We start from the raw sequence: 19,222 nt of genomic DNA, 5'->3' as shown, positions 1-19,222 counted from the left end.
AATAATTGGAGACATTAGTGTCAGGTGTCCGTCAGAGAGGCCAGCGCTAAAGAGCTAAATTCTGTTTCTAATCAGAAAATGATGCTTTACATGCTCACCTGAAATTTCCCCTTTCATTTGGAGCTCTTCAGTGTGTGCTTTTACCTGACTTTTTGGTGAGTCAGGGTCCAACCCCTCACACCCCACAACCCCCAATTCTTCTCGCTCATTCAAGACTTTTCTTCTTCCTCTTTTTTTAAGCCCGGGGGTAAAGTGGGAGACAAAATCTGATTCACTGGGAGTGGGACATTACAGTGGAGATAATATGGCAATTGGTTTTAGCATAGAGAGGTCAATGGCAGGTTAATGCACAATGCAATACATCATTCAGTAGCAGATCTTAGAGGGGAGGGGCCTAGAGGTCAAGAGGTGGCTCCGAGTCTTGTTTTGGGGCACAAGAGCACAAGATGAGTTGAATTATGTCCATTTATCACGTTTGTCATATGATTTTGTCATGATGCTGGAGATAGGAAACCTAGGTTGCACAAGCTTTTTATATCTTTGTTACTACATCAACATTTTCTTTAATAGTTCATGAAACAGGTCCATATTTAATTTCAGAAAGCTAGACATCCTTAAAAAAATAAAAAAATAAAATTCCCCCCGTCCACGTTGTGCATATATCAGTTTGCTGTTGTTCATAGCTACATGGCCACATCTATAAGCCTGTGTTTGAGGACAGTAGAAAAGGAATAATACGGCCATAAACGTGGGTAGATGACCTTATTTGAAGCTCTCACAACTCCAGTCATCACCACCGTCATCTGCTCGATTACAGTCGCACCGAACCATCTTTTTTTCCACCTCATTCACACGTTCAACATTCACAGCCAGCAGTGAAACTGATAGCATCTACATCATTTCAAGGACATACAATAACACCCACCAGCCAAGCCTTGTTACATGAATACATAGAGGAAAGGTTTCCAGCAACACTATTCCATGATTGAATTCCCAAGGACGAGAGGAAGAGGGAAAACATTGGAGGAATAAAAGGGGAAGCAATGGAGATGAAAGAAGGTTCGGATGGCTGAGAATGCAAAGTGAAACATACCTCAATTTTCTTTTAATAAAGCCAATTTATGAAAATACTTATTTCTAACCTTGTTTATGGGTTTGAAACATGCATGTGCAAAAGTATTCAGCATACAAACCTTTCAAACTGTCCAGTATTCCACACAACATTTGAAACCAGCTGACAGTAAGAACAAATGTCAGATCTTGAAAAGCCCACCGATGAAATCCCACTGGCTACTAAGCTTGCTATAGGCATGACGGCTGGACATGTAAATTGCACGGCCTTTCCACTCCTGGGGGTAAAATTAGTCCTCTCTACTCACTGCACCCCGTATAATAACCCATATATAATATCTCTACTTGTTTGAGGATTCAGGGGATGCCTGTCAATCATCTCAAAGGAACACAGAATATATTTACATAGTTATACCACAGTGAAGCATCTCAGAGACACTGACAAGAAATATTGTCTGAATAATGCCATTTTTATGAACAAGATTTATGAGACTATCAGATTTCCTAATTTTGATCTAAACATTAAAGCAATCTAATGAAACACTTAATCTTGGCTATTGTTAGGAAGTGATCCATCTTAAGCAGCAATTATGTTTCACTAATAAACTTATTTGACTGGAGGATGATTAAAAAAAAAAGGTTTCGTTTGCTGAGATCCTCGAATGGAGACAGCCACCCAGAGGATAAAAGAGGTACTACAGTTCATGCATGTCTATTACTCTAATACCAAACTATTCCTGTGCATGTCTGCCTGCACTGCCATGCACTTTAAGGAATCACTATTACTTTAAAAGCATTTTTCAAAACCTTTATCGCCATATTTCATATCAACACTGAGGTTCTTTTTCCTATTAAGTAAACCAGTTATGACAGATCCTTTCTTTAACTGTTATTACAGCCCATCTGTGGCCTGCAGGATGCTCACCAGCTACTAAGGCTTCCTGTTTACAGCCCTCTTCCTGTTACTGCGATGGCCGAAATGTCACTAAAACCGCTGACAGAGCTGCTCACACCGCAAGAGCCTCGCTCTATAATACTTAGTTAAAACACTTTGGGAAGCATTTCACATCATTTAGGTTGTGCTTGTTAATACTTTATTTAACATTAATGCTCCTTTTATTTGTACTTTTTAGATCATTTATTTAGATCAGATTGTTCATTTGATTTTAGTTTCAACTACTTTTTCTTTTTTTCAGTTTCATTTTTATTGTGTAACATGCATTTCGGTATCTGTTTAGTGCTATTTGGAGGAAAGATTTAAGAACTTAAAACAGGTATTGCAATACAGTTTATTCACTATCATGTCAACATAAAACCTCCACACATGCATAATACTAAATAGGATTCTGTGCATTTTATTTATATATATATTTTTTTTTAAGGGAAAGAGTTTTGAAAAGGACCACACCCACCCTAAACAGTAACTTTAGAACTCTTTCATCCAAACAATAAAAATATAAAATTATTATTTTGTTCTCATTTACAAAACTGAGTTCAAAACATATCATAATTTAAGGATTATGACAGAATTTCTTCTCCAATGATAAAACGACAAACAGCTTTAAATTGATTTGAATGGAAAATTTCCAAGAGACCCTCTTAAAGTTATTTCTATATCTTTATAAATTATAAAAATACTGGCATCTGCCAGTGCTACCCCCTCAGCCTCCTAGTAGACACACCTATTATATTTCAAAATCCTACATCGCCTTGTTCTCAAGTTTTTGCAATCACAAGATTTTCAGAACACTTGACCTCTGACCTTTAAGGGGGAAGATACTGAGATTCAACGATTTTCTAGTAGATACACCTATGGTATCAATTTGATACCATACTTCGCCTTGTTGTCGAGTTACAGCAAAAAAACATAAAGCAAACCACAATAAAAAATCCAAATATGATTGATATGCTTTTTGAGTTTTTTTTCCTGTTTTTGGTTTTTACACTGATACCCACACAGATGAGAAGTGTGAAATGCATAATATGCAGTTATAATAATATTGTTGCTCAACGAGGATTTAAAGCTAATGCATGTCAGGCAACAATTACAGTGAAAACTCTCCTGAGCAACTTTATTAAAAAGCAGATGGTAATAGCAGTAATTTCATTCTAAAATATTTCATATATTTTCATTCATTACAAATACAAAAAAAAAACAACTCCAGAGATGTTAAACTCAATGTTATCAGTGTAAAATTAAAGCAGCTTTGCATCCTTCGCTCAGTCACAACAGTGCACATTGAGATGTAGGGGAAATAAAAAAAACAAACAAAAAGCATTGTTTATTTATCAGTCTTTATTTATGAAAATAGCTTTTTTTAAAAATGCATTTGTACAAATACAACAGGAGTGAAAGTTTCTTATTGACTACATCTCATTGTTCCCATGTCGTTTTTGTTATCAGATGTATTCACACTTCGTCATTTCAGGCACGTTGAAGACAAAAAACAAAAAGACACTGTATAACGGTGGATACAAAACCTGTATTTAATACCATGTGCAAATTGCTAAAGTCTTACTGCTGATCGTCTTTGTGACTAAAGCACAAATACCTTAAACAGCGGGTCCTTGGAGAACAGAAAAAAAAGTGTAAAAAAAGAGGAAAAAAATGCCTGGAATTGTGTGACTTTGCAGACTAAAATAAAACTATAAATAGTAAATAAAGCACTGATTGTAGCAAGTACTCATCTCTGAACAGAGTCCAGTATTTACTTTCAGTGTATGGCAATCTCTAATTAAACGAAAAAGTGAGTCCGCCTTGTCTATCTTGAGTCTGTCTTTATGGTTGATATGAAATGAGTACGATTTTTTTACATTTATAAAAATGCTTATTCTTTTTAAAATGTCTTTGAAACATTCATTACTATCACCTCTGTGCCTTTGGTAGAGACCAGAGGAATCAATGTGGAAGAGAGACTCGGGTATCCCTGATGGTTGGTGTGTGGAGAAAAGTGTCCGGGCACCATCCACCAGCACACGCTCGCACTCACCGGCATCAGAACACTGCCAAGGTTAAATTTAATTGGGGAAAATGCATACCTTTAATAGCCCACACTTTCCCCAAATGTAAACACGAGTTAAACATCTTGTAAAGTGCTCAGTTTAAACTAGTACCATTCAAATATTCCTCATGAAGAGACATTCACTGCATTAGCGTGAAAAGCACTAATGTGATTTTAAATATTTAGACGGCTTAGATTTTTTTACAAAATCGATTCACTTCTTCAGCTACCAAGTCAAATCTCCTTTTAGATAATGCCCCTTGAAAATATGTAATAAAAATATCGTATTGACACTAGCACAGGCATTTTTTGTTTTTTTACAAACCCCCCAAATTTTCCCTCTTTCAAAATCTGACTTGATATATACACATGTACCTCCCAGCCAAAGAAGAACCTGCTAACACATCAAACGTAGACACCGTCCTGAGCAGAAATGTAGTGGAAGCTCCCTTTCATTATTACTCTTTTAACAAGGATAATTTGGATTCTATATATAATATATATTCATTACTTCTACACAGATTTTTCCCTGTAGATGAAGACAGACATCGTACCATTTCTTATACCGGGTCACTGCTTTTAGAGCTCTCCTCCGCCCCTTTGGCAGAGGCTAGAGGAATCAATGGGGAAGTGAGATTCAGGTATCCCTGCTCTGAAGGTTGGTGTATGGTGAAAGGTGTCCGGGTGCCATCTGCCAGCACACCATCGTCCACCTTCACCCGACAGATTGCATCCAGGACGCCCAGTTTGTTACCAGAACCTGACGTCAAACTGATGACAAACCACAGATGATATGAAAATTGCCCAAATTACAAATATCAATCAATATTTTAGGTCAGCAAGCTGTTCTCTTAAAATTGTCTTACCTTAGTGCAGACGTATGTAGGATGCTGTCAGTGAGAGCATCAGTGGGAAGCATTTTTCTGGCATTCTGTTGATCATTTAAAATGTATTAGCAAGCATGCAAACATATTTTTTTTAATACACTGAGATGAGAAACATTTTTACAGTTTTTTTATTCTTCTTTTATTAAAAAAAAACAAAAAAAAACACCAGTCATTTAGTGAAATGGCAATCCTGTCATTTTTAATATGAGTATAGAAAAATTTTGCAAAAACATAAAGATGTATAAAGAGCTACCTCCATGCTGTAGAGTGACTGGACATTCCTCAGAGCACGCTCTAAAGAACTGACTTGATTGGAGAGTTTCAAGGTTTCGTCCTGCAGTTGTTTGTTTTCCACTTCTAAGAGGTTAACCCTTGAACACAATAATGTTCACAGCATTCACTCACAACTTCACAATAATTTTTCCAACATATTCTTCACATCTTTAGTTACAAAAACATTCAGGCTAACAACTAAAAAACATGATTCTGTTGTGTTAAATACTAAATATAAAGCTTTCCAACCATCTCAATATATGTACAAGTAAATGTGATTTCTTAGCACTGCATTATGCAACTAATGAAGTTAACAAATAGTATTTTATACTTCTGGTTGAAATAATCAAAAGAGTAATATTCATGCTGTTCTGCATCATGTACATGTGTAAACAGTGACTGAGGATACCTATATTGGACTGTTGAGGCGGTCTTCATGGCCTTGCTGCCCATCTCCTCGGCCTCAATTATCTTCTGCACCAGTTCCCTCTTCTCCTCCAAAAGCTTCTCATTGACTTCCATCACTAACTGGATCCTCTCTTTGTCCTATCACAATTCAGAAGACAAGAGAAAAATGAATGAAAACAGATTTTGAAGAACACTTTTCTACAGTGCTTCACATCTCTTCAGGAATATTTAGGAGTCAGCATTCTGCTTCATGTGTGTGACCTTCTGAGAAAGCATAGAAGCAAGCTCGAGATCATTCTCCAGTTTCTGGATGGTGCTGTCTCTCTGTTCGGTTGACTTTAGAAACACCTGCTTGGCCTGACGCAGTTTGGTCTTGTGTTGACTCTGTTTTTCATTGTACTTTCTGGTTGGTGGAGCAGAGGCGAGTGAGAGCAAGAAAGGCAAAAGGTTAATGTAACCTAATTACCATTTACTTTATTTTATATTATGGTTGTTAGATGCATCTAACCTGACATGCACGTCGAGTTGGAGGAGAACCTGCTGCAGCTCATCCTGCAGTCCTTTACAATCCTGCTGACTGGCCAACAGCTCCTCCTGCAGCTTTTGACGTGACGCCTGGCTGTCCTTTCCCTACAGAACATATACATTTCAACAGATATTACAAGTGCATAAAATGTACAGTCGTGCTAAACGCAGTGAAGCGCTGACAGCAAACTTCTTGCAATATGATAGATTTTTTTTGTATATCTGTCAGCAATTAAGCAATCTTAAATAATGTACTTAATAGGTTAAATGTGCCCTGTATAGCAGCTTACTGTCAAAACTGAGTACACATTCCTCTGAAAAACTTTCTGGTGTGCAGCAAAGGATTGAAATCTTAGCTCGAAAACAGAGGAAGTGACAGAAGATACATACTGCGCAAACAATGTTTGATATGGGCTGTCAGCAGGGCGCCTTAAAAAACAAACAAACAAGACACTTAATAACACACTCCTTTTAAGGCGTGTAGCAAACTTGGAATGGGTGTATGTTTTGACTGTCACTTTTCAGGGAAAGCTTTCAGTTCAATGAGACCTCAAGTGCCACAGCAGATCTTAGGAAGCACGGTACAACATTCCTCACCTCCTCTCTAGCATTGCTAAGCTCAGCCTCCAGGACGGATAGACGGGTGTCCAGCTGCTGGACACGGTGGCTGAGCTCTGCATTTGTCCTGGTCAATGAGGCCTCCTTATGCCTCAAGGAGCGAACCTGTTGCTGCAGCTCCTCCTCGCGCTGTTCTAACAGCTTCCTGAGAGGAGACCGGAAGAAGAAGAAGAAAAAAAAAAAGACTATTCAAAGCTCTTAAAAAGCAGGTGAAGAAAAAGGACAGTGTCAGCTGTGCTGCACTTTGTGGAACCTGGTGATGTGCTCTTCCTGCTGCTGGGCTCTCAGAGCTAACAAGGCGTCAGATAGATCCCTGCTTTCCCTCTCCAAGCGGTTGGTCTCGCCTGCACGAGCTTCCTCCACACGCAGCTGGTGCTGGACAGACTTAAGCTGCTGTTGTAGTTCCAGGACCTTCCAAACCACAACAGAACCACAGGTTTTGCTCAAAAACACAAGCTCCTAACTTTACACCCATCAACAAAATATGTCAGGATTTCCTTATGATGTCAAACAAACAAAAAATACTCCACAATGTTCGCAAATAATGTTGACTGCAACCGCTTCTTCATCTTACTCAATGTTCAGAAAAGCATTAACTTCATTTGCTTAGGACCAAAACATGTCATAGACTGGATATTCCATTAAGCGCTCAGTATGGTGTCACTGGTTATTTCACTGATAAGAACAACTACAGCAAGAATAACATAACTGTTGAATAAAACCACTTGGAGCCTTTAATAACAGTTGACACACTGACAAACCAGGCGATCCAGATTTCACACCGGACTAGAGTCTTTACAGTTATGCTAACCTTCTTGTCAGCAGCGATGAGTCGTGCCCTCTCAGCCTGGAGGTCCCCCTGCAGACTAGTAGTGGCATTGCGGTTTGCGGAGCTACGAGCCAGTTCCAGCTCCAATTGCCTGATTTTCTGCTGCTGATGTTCACACTCGGCCGCCTGACCAGTGACTTTCTGCTCCATCTGTACCAGCTTTGTCTGGACCTGCTTCACTTCTGCACTAAGCTGAGAAAACATGTGGGAGGACAGCAGATGTAAAAAAACAAACAAACAAAAAAAAGATGTTGAGTGTTCATTTACATGTTGATTGCAGTTACACATTTGTTCATAAGTTAATATAAGTATCTAGTAGCTCAAGTGAGGGTTGTCCACACAGAAAGTGATCTGCATGTCGCGCATCACCTTGCTGCTGATGGTTGGTTGATAACGAAGATTTCAGGTTATGATCGCCTAAGTAACACTCCTATGTAGTTACCAGTTTCATATGTCAATCTACAGTATTATTTGCTAACACAGTAGTCACTTCATTTGTGGTTATTTTTTCCATCATCGCTTTAAAATCATCCAGCGGTCTTTGGCCGTCATGTTGCTGTGAATCGCTTCCTATTTAGACATCTCTTAACAGTGGAATGAAGATGAGGAAGTGCTAAGTAAATTAAGTGATAAACAGAGGGTTTCAGGGAATACTCACCTTGAGTTTTTCCTGATCCAGCAGCGTGTTGTGTCTCTTCAGGTCCAAGTTCTTCTCTTTCTCATAGCGTAACTCTTTCTCCGCTGAGGTAAACAGGCTCTGGGCCCTCTGCAGGTCTTGCTTCATTTGTTTAGCTTCTTCTGTCTTCTGCTTCAGCACCGAATCTTGGGACTAAAGATGGACACAGTGTCAGTGTTCATGTTTATGCTAATTTAGCAAATGAACAGAGATAGTCAAGTGTCCTCAAGTAAGATGTGGCTGTCGCACAACTGGCCCTTCTGTAATTTTAATGGAACATTAGTGAAAGAAGGCCATCCGAAGCTTCTGTGTTAATGATGAAAATAATTACGACATTATTACTTTTATCATTATTATTACTACAATACAAAAGAGAGGTAGACTGCCATAAAATTCCGGCTTTCTGTCTTTCAGTAAAATTGCTGAAGTTGCTAATTAATAAGAATATTAAGATGTCAGCTGCTTAAAGCATAAAGGCTAATGCAGCTGCTACAGTATGACAATTATAGCAATAAAGAGCCAGTTACATAATAAACATACAGAATAGATTTTTGTTTTTCATATGTACCTTAATATGTGCCTGGGCTTCATTGACCTGAGCCTCGAGGGCCATTTTGTGCTCAAGACCCTGCTGCCGCTCCTTCTCTAGCTTATTCTGTAGATCACTCAGCTCCTGCCCCAAAGAAGGCAGTGAAAACATTTATATCCATCTTCTATAATTCTGGCATAAGAAATACCCCATTTACCCTAACCCACCTAAAGAAACCAATCCAGTTACCTGAGCCACGCACTCTTCTCTGCGGTTTTCCACTGGACTGACTCTAGGTTCAAAATGAGCTATGTGCAGTTCAGACTTCTGGCTGCTGCCAAGCACTTCCTTCGTGGTGGATAGTTGGTCTTGGTGCCACTGAAGCTGCTTAACGAGGCGCTGGATCTCCAGCTCCAATCTCTCCTGTTTGCCCTCTGCTGCTAGCTTCTCCTGAACACTAGAGCTTAGCCTGGCCTGTAGCTCTGCAGTCTGCATCCGCTCAGAAGCCATCTCATCTCTGGGAAATATTCACATATATGCAAAGTAAGTAAGCTACAATGTTCCAGTCTTATCTCATCACTGACTATGAAAAAAGGTACAAGTAACAACTGAGGCAGTGATATCAGTTCTCATCCAACAATGATCCACTTCAATCCACATCTCATAAATACCATACATGTACTATATATTATTTGAATTTCCCAAATATGCAATGAATAAAATATCTTATCTTATTGTAGGACTGGAACTAAAAAACAACCTCAGGCTGTTGTGTGCTGTCTGGAGGCTGCTAAGTTCAGCAGTAAGCTGGTCAGCTTGTTCCTGCAGCTGGCTGACGTGTAGCATGTTTTCCTTCATCTCTTCTTGGGTCTGCTTACTGTCTTTGTAGCACTGCAGCTCTCCCTGGAGTCTGCTATAGGCACGCTCCATCTGGGAGACCTGACAGCCACAGAGTTAAAGACGGTAAGTTGATGAGAAACTCAAGTTGGGGGGTGTAAATGTCAAACTAATGCATGCTATAAATTCATACTGACATATTTATACTGACACGTAATGTACAGCCCTGCACGGAAGTCTTGTAAAATAAGTACATTATTTGGAGAATAGTTAATAAATGTACTTCTAATTTTCAGTGTCAGAAATACCTTATGTTTATGCTAAGAGTCTGAAGTTTGTTTAATATGCTATAATTTTGTATTACCTAATAATCATGAACCAGTCAATTTGAAGCTGGAAAATCTTTTGTTTCATATGATAATCAGTGAAATTCTAGTCAAGAAATGTTCTCTTTTTAATAGAGTAAATACAAAGAACACAAATATCAGTTTGTTATTTTATCATATGCATAATAGCCTGCATATACAGTGGTTATCATCCTGCAAGGGTGTAAAGAGCTAGTTCATAAAGTCAGATTTGAAAGAGAAGGGTGTCTTTCAGAAATCCCAAAGCCGCTTCAAGTTTCTCTGTTTATGCTTCCAAATTTTCTCCTTCATTTCTTGCCCCCAATGAATGTCCCATATATCCATAATCATAAATAAAACTTGAATAATTAAATAAAGAAATCCCCAGTCTCTCGGTAGTGCTTTTTAAAATTGCTGTCCATTCACCACTTAAACACAGTGAAGACGCCTACAAACTTAACAGCACACTTGCACTTGAGCTTTTTGATTTTATCTGGGATTTATTAGACTCATTGGTAAACTTATTTAATTAATTAGGAGTCAAGATATTTTAGTAGTATACACACACCTGTTTTCATATACTCTAAAGCTGTTTTGTGGGCAAGGTATTTTTACTTTTTAAACCATTTACACCAAAGGCCTATTTCTGCCAAAATGTTTCTAGTCTATAACCATTTTCCTCTGAAGAAAGACTGTGACCGTTTCATTATGTTTAAAATGAAAAATTAACAAACCTTTTCTTCCAGAAGTGTTTTTTCCACCTTGACTTGAGTGAGACTCTTGATGAGTGTTTTCCCCTGTTGGCATTCTATATGAAGGCTGTTGTTCTCAAGTCTCAGTTTGTTTCGCTCTCGCTCACTTATCTGCAAAGCCTTTGGTGTAAAGAACCAAAGAATAACACCCAAAGAATACACGTGGTAACTGTGTGGCATTTAGTTTGTAACATTGTTAAAAACATTCTGAAAATACAACCGTAACTCTTTGCATCAGTCCTAAATTGAATTTCTGTGTACGTGTGGCGTTTCTGTTTTGTATTTCACACAAAGCAAAAGTCTAGTTTTTACCTCTTTCTCTTTCTTCAGGGCAGCCTGTGCAGCACTGAGGTCCAACTCCAGCTGTTTCCTCCAGTCTTTCTCCTCAGTCAGACGAGCCTCAAGCATAGCCAGGCTCTCTTGACCACTGTTCCTTAGGTGCTTCATATATGGTGGGACAAGAACACAGAAACAGACATACTGCATAAAAACAAACAAAAAAGTTATTCATGTCACATCATAACTCGCACCCCCTTTGTACTTTGTAGTGAGCTTTACCTTAGTTACTCATTTAAATTTGTGTACTTAAGACCTCCACGGCTACTGCATTCTTACCGCGCAGTGTTGTGTAATGATTAAAGGGCATTTCTTACCAACTTTAAGTAGGACTCTGTGGTTTTGACCTCTTCTCCATTCTGCAACATTTTCTCTTGGGTTTTCTGCTTCTTTATCTCTGCCTCCAGGTTTGTGATCTGCATAGAAATGTAAGGCTATTAGTCATTAGGTAAATCTGTAACTAAACTATAGTAAACTGCCATTAGTAATTAATGACTGTGAAAACAGCTTTCTTTAGAGTTTCTGGTGCCGGGGTGTCAAACATAAGGTCTGGAGCCAGAACTGGTGTGGCAAAGACAGATAGACACACACACACACACAACCCCTTTCAGCTATCTTAGTGAGGACCTTCATTGACATAATGCTTTCCCTAGCCCAGGGGTGGGCAACTTCAGGCCTCGAGGGCCGGTGTCCCTGCAGGTTTTAGATGTGTCCTTGAACCAACACAGCTGATCTAAATTAGCTCCTCAACATGTCCAGAAGTTCTCCAGAGGCCTGGTAACGAACTAATCATGTGATTCAGGTGTGTTGACCCAAGGTGAGATCTAAAACCTGCAGGACACTGGCCCTCGAGGCCTGGAATTGCCCACCCCTGCCCTAGCCCCTTACCCTAAACCTAACCATAACCTAATTGTAACCCTGACACTAAAACCACATTTTGAGCCTCAAAAATGCCTTTAAATGCCTTCAAATTTGTGAGGACTGGGTTGTGTGTCCTCACAAGTGACTGTTGGTTCTCACAAGTATAGTAGAATGCAGATTTCAGTCCTCACAAAGACAGCTAGACAGGAACACACACACACACACACACACACACACACACAATTATAGAAGCATATGGTTTTTTTTGTTGGTTTGTTTGTTCGTTTTTTTTTACAACAGGTCCATGGTTAAAAAAAATTCTGTGAATTAACAAAAAATGTGTTTTATAATTACATGACAGTCAGGACAATGGGCTACCAGAACTTTTTCTGTAATTTTACACATTTGTTTTTACAGGCTGTTTGTGGCCCACAATGTAAAATGAGTTTGATATTTGATATTTGAACCAGTTCTGATAAGTACCCTTCTTCGCAGGCCCTCGAGTTCTCCCTCATGTCGATGCCTCTCCTCTTTGCTAGCATTCTGGGCTTCCCCCAGCAAGGCCTCCAGCTCCTCGTTCCTCTCCTCCAGCTCTTCATGTTCCTTGCGTAGCCTCTGCAGTTGTCGCTGCAGGTCTTTCACCTGCACAAGCCCATCTTCCACAGCCTCTTGACACCTAACCGTCAATAAATTACAATTAAACAGCCAGAGAGAGCAGATTGTGAATACCCATCATAATGTAGTTATCCAGGAATTCAAGTTTTTACCGTTTGTGAATGTGGTCTTTTTCTTGAGCTGATAAAGCAGACAGATTGTTTTGTTGGTCACTGCAAACACTTTTATCTTTTCTATCTTCTTTGGCTGCATCATTCTTTGCCAAGTGAAAAAAAAAATACAACACCAGTCAGTGCCAAGCTTCTATCATAACTTATTTTATTCATTTTGTTATAATAAATTAATAGGTATGTTCTGTAAATACTAACCTGGTCAAGGAGATTTTTCTTCTCTGACTCCAAAATACGCACTCTGTCCCTCAGAGCTCTGTTCTCAGCATCTAGTTTGTCATTTTGCTCTTTAGCCTGCTGCAACTTCATCACATCTGTGGAGTGAAAAATGTATTAATGTGAGATTAAAATGCCGGTGATCAGCAAATGTGATCATCCCTATAAAAGCAGAAGGTTTTGGCAGTTTGCAGTATAGCCATAGTAATAGTGGTTTACATATTTGTCTAACAAGTCATAGATGCCCAGTTTGATCTAAGGAGAGGATACAAATCCCCTGAGGGTTGCATGAGGAGCGGTATAAAAATCTGCCAAATCAAATATGCAGAGGCACAGATTGTGGAAACCTCTTGAGACAAGGAAGCAGCAAGAGTAGCTGTTTTTTCTGCTCTGGAGCAGGTATGTGTTAAAACAATGCCAGTCATTCACCCCGAGGTCTGACCATGCAATGTTCTGAGAAATTCAAAAGAACCCAAGAGCTACAACTCAGACTCTACGGGCCTCATTTAGCATTTTAAATGTTAAAGTTCATGACAGCACAGTTAAAAAATGGCTGAACATGATATGGTGATTTAGAAGGACTGCCAAGAGAAAGTCTCTTCTTTCTAAGAAAGAAAAGGGCACGGCTTAGGTTTGCAAACAGCGCAAAACTTCTGAAAAAACTGCCCAGATGAGACTAAAGTAAAGATGCCTGGCCATAATGCATGGCACCCCGTTTGGTGAAAAGCAACACAGCAGACCAGCACAAACACCTCATAGCAACTGTCAAGCATAGTGGTGTACGAATTATGTTGCAGTCACTGAACTGAATATCAGGCAAAGGGGAAATATTTGTAACATTTATATAACGATTTTTTTTTTTTTACTCCAGTGTTGTAGAATTACAAGTAGCTTCTCTCTAACAGTGACTAAAGTCTTAAAATGTATTAAATCTAAAAGAATAAAAAATAAACAATTTACTAGATGAGTAAAGTTTTTACATTATCCTTATTTTTCCTATGAATACAGATTAAATACAAGCAAAACTAAACAAGCACAGTTTATACTGAGATACAAATATCTACATAGTGATTTTTTGTCCACCTAAATTTTAAAATAGTTTAAAAAAAAAAAAAAACATCTGAAAAGTTTCCATCAATCTGTCTCACCAGAGTGTTTAAGATTTTCCACTTCCTTCCTCAGGTTCTCTACTTCTTGGACGGTTCCCTGAAGCTCAGATCCTGAGATTAAAAGCACATTTTTAATTCTGTGGACCACAAATATGCTTGGTGCCAATTTGTGTCTATTCATATTAACATTCAGTAAAGTCAAAGATGAGGTATGTTACCAAAATCTATGGGTATAAATAACAGGTAACTGACATTTCATTAGGGGAAGACATCAAAGCTATTGTTATGCTGACTTTAAACACTGGAAAGGTTAATAGGATGTGTGTGCAGGGCAGAAATTTAGGACCATACTGTAACTGCAACATACCGCTTGGGTCTGGGTTGTTGTTTTTGGCAGCATCCAGTTCATTAGTGAGTCTGCGGATATCCTGATGAGCCATCGCCAGCCTCCGGGATGCTTCTTCTAAGTCCCGTTCCAGTCGCTGACGCTCATTTCGCTCTTGGGAAATCTCCTCACTGTGGGCCTGATGTACAGGAAATAAGGGATTAACAACTGGAGTAGGAGAAAGGGGAGGAAAGAAAAATGGTAGGAATGGTAGACTGGAGATGCATGGACCCAACATGCAATTGTTAGAGACATGCATTTTCAGACTGCGAGTAATCATCTCTGCAGGCCTGGAACAAAGCAGGGGAAATTAAGTATATATTTATATCCCAGCATTCACCTGCACAGAGAGACCAGGAAGACCAAAAGTGCACATGCTGTTACCTGTGTTACGCCATCACTGCCCTATGATAAATTATGTTCTTTAAATCAGTTTTTTTGTGTGACAGCCACAGTAGACAGGAAATTGTTGAGGTGCGAGGAGGGTATGACATGCAGCAAAGGTCCACGCAGACAGTCAAATGTTTTGTAACCATTAAGAACCAGGGACACCCTTAAAAAATGCATTTATAGATGTATTAGTGAAATGCTCTGCAGCACAGCAGTCATGCAGATAACAAGGTATATTATTAATGTGGAAAACATTTCAAAAAGCAGTGGCCCTCTGAAACAAGCCGGTGAAGTTTGGCTCTTTATCATGATACCACTGTTAAATTACTTAGCATAAGCTTTAAAGTGGAGACCTACAGGGTTAATACTGTGCTTGCTCTGACCAGACCTGCGAAGGCCAAACAGCTTCTTCCATGGACTCTGGGATGAGCACTGCTGAGAGGAAAAACCACTGTATACACACTCACAACAAACACTATTCGGACATGGATCTCAGCCAGGGCAAAATGAACGCTACTTCACCTTCACTGCGTTATTGAAGGTCTTCTGGAGATCCTCCTTTTGCTGTCTCAGGTCATCCCCCCTCATATGGCAAATAAACTCCTGTCCAAATGTCACAAAGAGACAAGGCCTTACTTAGCATTTTACATACACATACAGTCTTTGCACGTGTTAGCTTTAACCATTGCTTTTCACTACAAGCATGAAGCCTTTGGGCATACTATTTTACTCTATTAGCTCTCAAAACATTTCAAAATTACGTTGGTCCCATGAGATAACTGACTTCCAAATAAAGCCTTTGATTTACGTAGGTCAGCTCTTTACCTGGTGGTCAACTTCCTTCAAGTTAACACTGAGACTCTGACTTTCCAGTCTCCTCTCAGTAGCCTCCAACCTTTCCAGCAGTGTGGCCCTCTCCACCAGTAAATAGGCCACTATCTCACTGGGGCTGGTCAAGCCCATCTCCACCAGGTCCTCCTGAGCCAGCATCTCTGCCAACTCCTTGCTCTGACTCTCTAGAAGAAAGGAGGGTTTTCTTCTGGTCAGCAGTTTGTCATGTACAATTATAAAAAAAACCCCACATACGAACAAATGATGCTCTACAGCAACATAGTAATTACAAAGTACATTTCCACTGGTAAGCAAAGCTAGGGTATAGCCCAAAGGAAAAAATGCCCAACACATTGTACTACAGTTGTGAAAAATTCACCCAGCTGGTGTTGAATCTGGTGAAGTTCATGCTGCAGCTGTTCATTATGTCTTTCATATTCTGCAGCCAGGCCCTCTCGCTCTTCTAACAGCCCACGAATATGTGCAACATAGCTCTCCAGCTGATAGACAAAAAGAATTGCAGTGTAATTTAGCTGTGACACTGATGTGTCCCGCACATGTTCATGATTGTACTTCATGTGAAAAGTGACACGTTCTTTTTAGACTGTTTTTTTTGGGCGTTTCATTACACATCATTGGCTCACTCTATGATGAAAGTTGGTCAAATAAAACAACAAAGGAGAGTCTCACCTCCTTCATCTCATTGGCTTGCTGCACACGTAGGGTCTGCACCTCTTGGGTAGCTGCATGAAGCTTCGCCTCACTGTTGAGAAGCTGCTGCCAAAGGTGGCACTGCTTCTCTTCTCCATTGGCCCCTGGCGATAAGCCATCCTCCTGGAGCCGCCTAGAAATCTTGTCCAGCTCCGTCAACACCTGAAGGTCCGGAGAAGGTCCAGTTATCATATTTTTTAATGCAATGTTTACCTGCAGCTTTTAAGAATTTATACATGTACACTCCTTCCAGTCATCTTGCCGTTGCATATGCAGCTTTGGGTATTATAATTCTTTGTTTGCTAATTTTTATTCAACTCCAGTGTTATTTAAGTAAGAGTGAAAAAGTTTTACATTTTGAGTATTTTTCTATACAGTTTTCCTGCTAGCTAACTACAAGACTAAGCATAATGAACAATGGTATATCTTTTTGCAGTGGCACACGGTTCAATGATGTGACATTGAACACATGTTGCAGAATTCAACACTGTACGTTGTAGGGCTGGTAACTGGAGCCAGCGGTCATGCAAACTGCATACTACTCTGGGAGCTGTCACGGCTCCAACAACATCTTGCATATTGTCACAGGTTGGGTATCAGGTCTCATGTACTTGTTGTAGTCAAACATTGCACCACCTGGTCTATGCTATCGCGGACTAAATGGTTAAAAGATCAGAAATTTGGTGATTGTGCGTGCAAGATTTATTCGCCACCAAAACCAGTTTAGGTACAGTGTTTTCATAGTTGAAGAAAAGTTACATTGGCCAGCACATAGGAGCATAGCAGATAGGTCTAGTGTATCTCAAAAGTAGCCAATGCTGTGTTACCTCTTTATTATCCATCGTTACAAATTAAGTTTGGCACAGCAGCGTCTGTAAGGGATGAATTTTATCTCCATCAGTCGAAGTACTGATCCCACACAACATTTCTGCTAACTCAGGCTCCAACGATGCGCCAGAGATCAGCAGATCCTCAAACTTCAGCACTCACATTGCTGGAGTAATCCATCCAGTATCTCATGTCCGCTCTGTGAAAGACGCGATTCTTTAGAACAGTGCTGCCAGGTAGGACAGGCAGTCATAAGCTTAGAGATTATCTACCTACTACCTGCGACAGGCACATGCATTTTAACAGCTGACACACATTGAATCACCCGAGGCTATGCAAAACTCCAAACTGGTGAGCTATTTTATCTGCTGTTTCCTTAAATGGTAAGGATAACACATCTAGCCCTAAGCTTCCTCTCCAACATTTAGGAAGATTTCATGGAGCAGGGAGATCTATGAAAATTCCCTGCAATAAAAACAATGCAAGTGTCTTCCCAATAATAGACAAGGATCATTTAATTTTGTTAAAAAAAACATCTTTTTTTCCCGGCTAACCTTTCTTTCCAAAATGTCTGACGACGAGGAGCAAACGGGGATTTTTATATTTCTTTTGGCAAGATCTCCAGTCAGAGATATGTAACAATCACAGATGTGTTAACCAAGACAAGCTGTTTTAGTAAGATATTACACAACGAAAACAGACAGATGTGACTTCCCACGATGCTAGTTAGCAAAGTTCTTTCCAAACTTACCAAGGCATACTTCACATTGAGCTAACGCTAGCTCGCTAACGGTAGCCATAGCTTTTACCACTGGCCGCTTGGCAGCAAAAGATAGACTCTGTGATATCTTAAGACTCCTACTTAACCCTAACTTCTCCGAGGCGGTAAAGCTGAGCACATAATGCAAAGTTAAAGTTCTACGAACCTTTTAGAGTAAATACGGACGGCTGTGGACAGGCTTGGCAGTGTAAATTGGCTTCTACCAGCACCTAGGCAACGGACCGTACCATTAAAAGGATGCAGAGGGGACAATCGATCACGAAACGTCACCACCAACACAACACTTAGGCTTTTAGAAGATTAGCTATTAGGGATCTTGCTGATCTAGAATGAAAAGAGAATGACGTTTATCGTCATTATACGGCCGTACAGATTGACTTTGTACTTGGCAATCTGGCAAGTCAATAACCATGAATACAGAAGAATCCCACTCTTTCCAGCTATATTAGTTCATAGCGTCTTTAAGGATTTCTCATTTCTCAGGTCATACTCGAAAACTGTAGAGGGCGACAAATGTTTGACAACTCGAAGACTCCTTATCGAACAACTTCATTGCTTGAGACTAGGGTTAAAGTATTTGCACATCAAAAATTACTCTAGTAGTATGTCCATCCACATTTTCTTTGACGCACATTTCAGAGTTTTCTGCAGTGTTATAAATGATATGACTTGATATCATGATTACTTAATAAACTTTATACAGTAGTTCAAGTAGATCATCCAAAAGAACTAAGAAACATGTCAAATAGGAACACTGAAACATGTTCTCCACCTGCTGGTGAAAAGAAGCAGCTGCATGAACCCTGTGCAGCTGTGTCCAAATCCAGCCATTTGCAAAATTTCAATCCTGCCCACATATCACTACAGGTTCTTAATCAATTTTGGCCTGTCAAAACGTGGTATGCACAGTGATGTGCACCCCAAAGCTCACCTTCACAGCACCTTTAAGCTAACAAGCATAACTGACAGAAGGCTACAAAATGAAAGCTCAAGTTAAACACAGACAAGTTCAGCTGAAGTGGGAGACTTGTTATCATGCAACTTTAAAGACGGCAAAGAAAGGTCTGTGTATTCATTTGGAGGTCAATATATGTCATGCAAGGAAGAAAAAAAATAAAGATTTATTACTTTACCTTTAGATCAGGACGTGTTTTGTTATATTTAATATCTCATTCTACCAGTGGCTCCCAAATCAAGCTTGTTAAAACAGGTTGCTGTGAGGTGGCTGTATGATAGCC

General features: G+C 39.6%; 1 protein-coding gene across 3 annotated transcripts; it reads right to left on the bottom strand.

Annotated features, from left to right (window-relative positions):
- Positions 1–3,359: 3,359 nt before the first annotated feature.
- On the bottom strand, positions 3,360–18,213 carry ccdc30 (coiled-coil domain containing 30). 3 transcript variants are annotated; one of them, XM_005732959.1, is made up of 29 exons: positions 18,130–18,213; positions 17,203–17,402; positions 16,355–16,537; positions 16,044–16,164; positions 15,659–15,849; positions 15,356–15,436; positions 15,191–15,265; positions 14,426–14,582; positions 14,098–14,169; positions 12,932–13,047; positions 12,716–12,819; positions 12,432–12,624; positions 11,405–11,503; positions 11,064–11,192; positions 10,734–10,871; positions 9,579–9,757; positions 9,068–9,335; positions 8,858–8,962; positions 8,272–8,442; positions 7,596–7,805; positions 7,038–7,195; positions 6,764–6,929; positions 6,150–6,271; positions 5,903–6,044; positions 5,643–5,779; positions 5,214–5,331; positions 4,940–5,004; positions 4,628–4,844; positions 3,360–4,074 (listed from the first exon to the last, which is right to left on the bottom strand). In XM_005732959.1, exons 2-28 carry the CDS (start codon positions 17,215–17,217, stop codon positions 4,634–4,636), a joined length of 3,726 nt encoding a protein of 1,241 aa, XP_005733016.1. In that variant the 5' UTR covers positions 17,218–17,402; positions 18,130–18,213; the 3' UTR covers positions 3,360–4,074; positions 4,628–4,633. The 3 variants fall into 3 exon arrangements, with proteins under 3 accessions (XP_005733016.1, XP_005733015.1, XP_005733017.1); XM_005732958.1 differs by having other exon boundaries at positions 3,360–4,844; XM_005732960.1 differs by lacking the exon at positions 15,191–15,265 and having other exon boundaries at positions 3,360–4,844.
- Positions 18,214–19,222: the final 1,009 nt, after the last annotated feature.

The sequence above is a fragment of the Pundamilia nyererei genome, unplaced genomic scaffold (assembly GCF_000239375.1).
Source record: "Pundamilia nyererei isolate P.nyererei 1_Seehausen unplaced genomic scaffold, PunNye1.0 scaffold00049, whole genome shotgun sequence".
NCBI classification, from domain to species: Eukaryota; Metazoa; Chordata; class Actinopteri; order Cichliformes; family Cichlidae; genus Pundamilia; species Pundamilia nyererei.
This window is presented reverse-complemented; position numbering and strand designations above follow the sequence as displayed.

What these genes read in the sequence shown, in the direction of transcription:
- ccdc30 (XM_005732958.1), bottom strand. An exon ending in CCCTGAAGAAAGAGAAAGAG is followed by an intron (nt 10,872 to 11,063) that starts GTAAAAACTAGA and finishes TTTACACCAAAG; the next exon opens with GCTTTGCAGATAAGTGAGCG. An exon ending in ACAGCACACAACAGCCTGAG is followed by an intron (nt 9,336 to 9,578) that starts GTTGTTTTTTAG and finishes AATATTTCCCAG; the next exon opens with AGATGAGATGGCTTCTGAGC.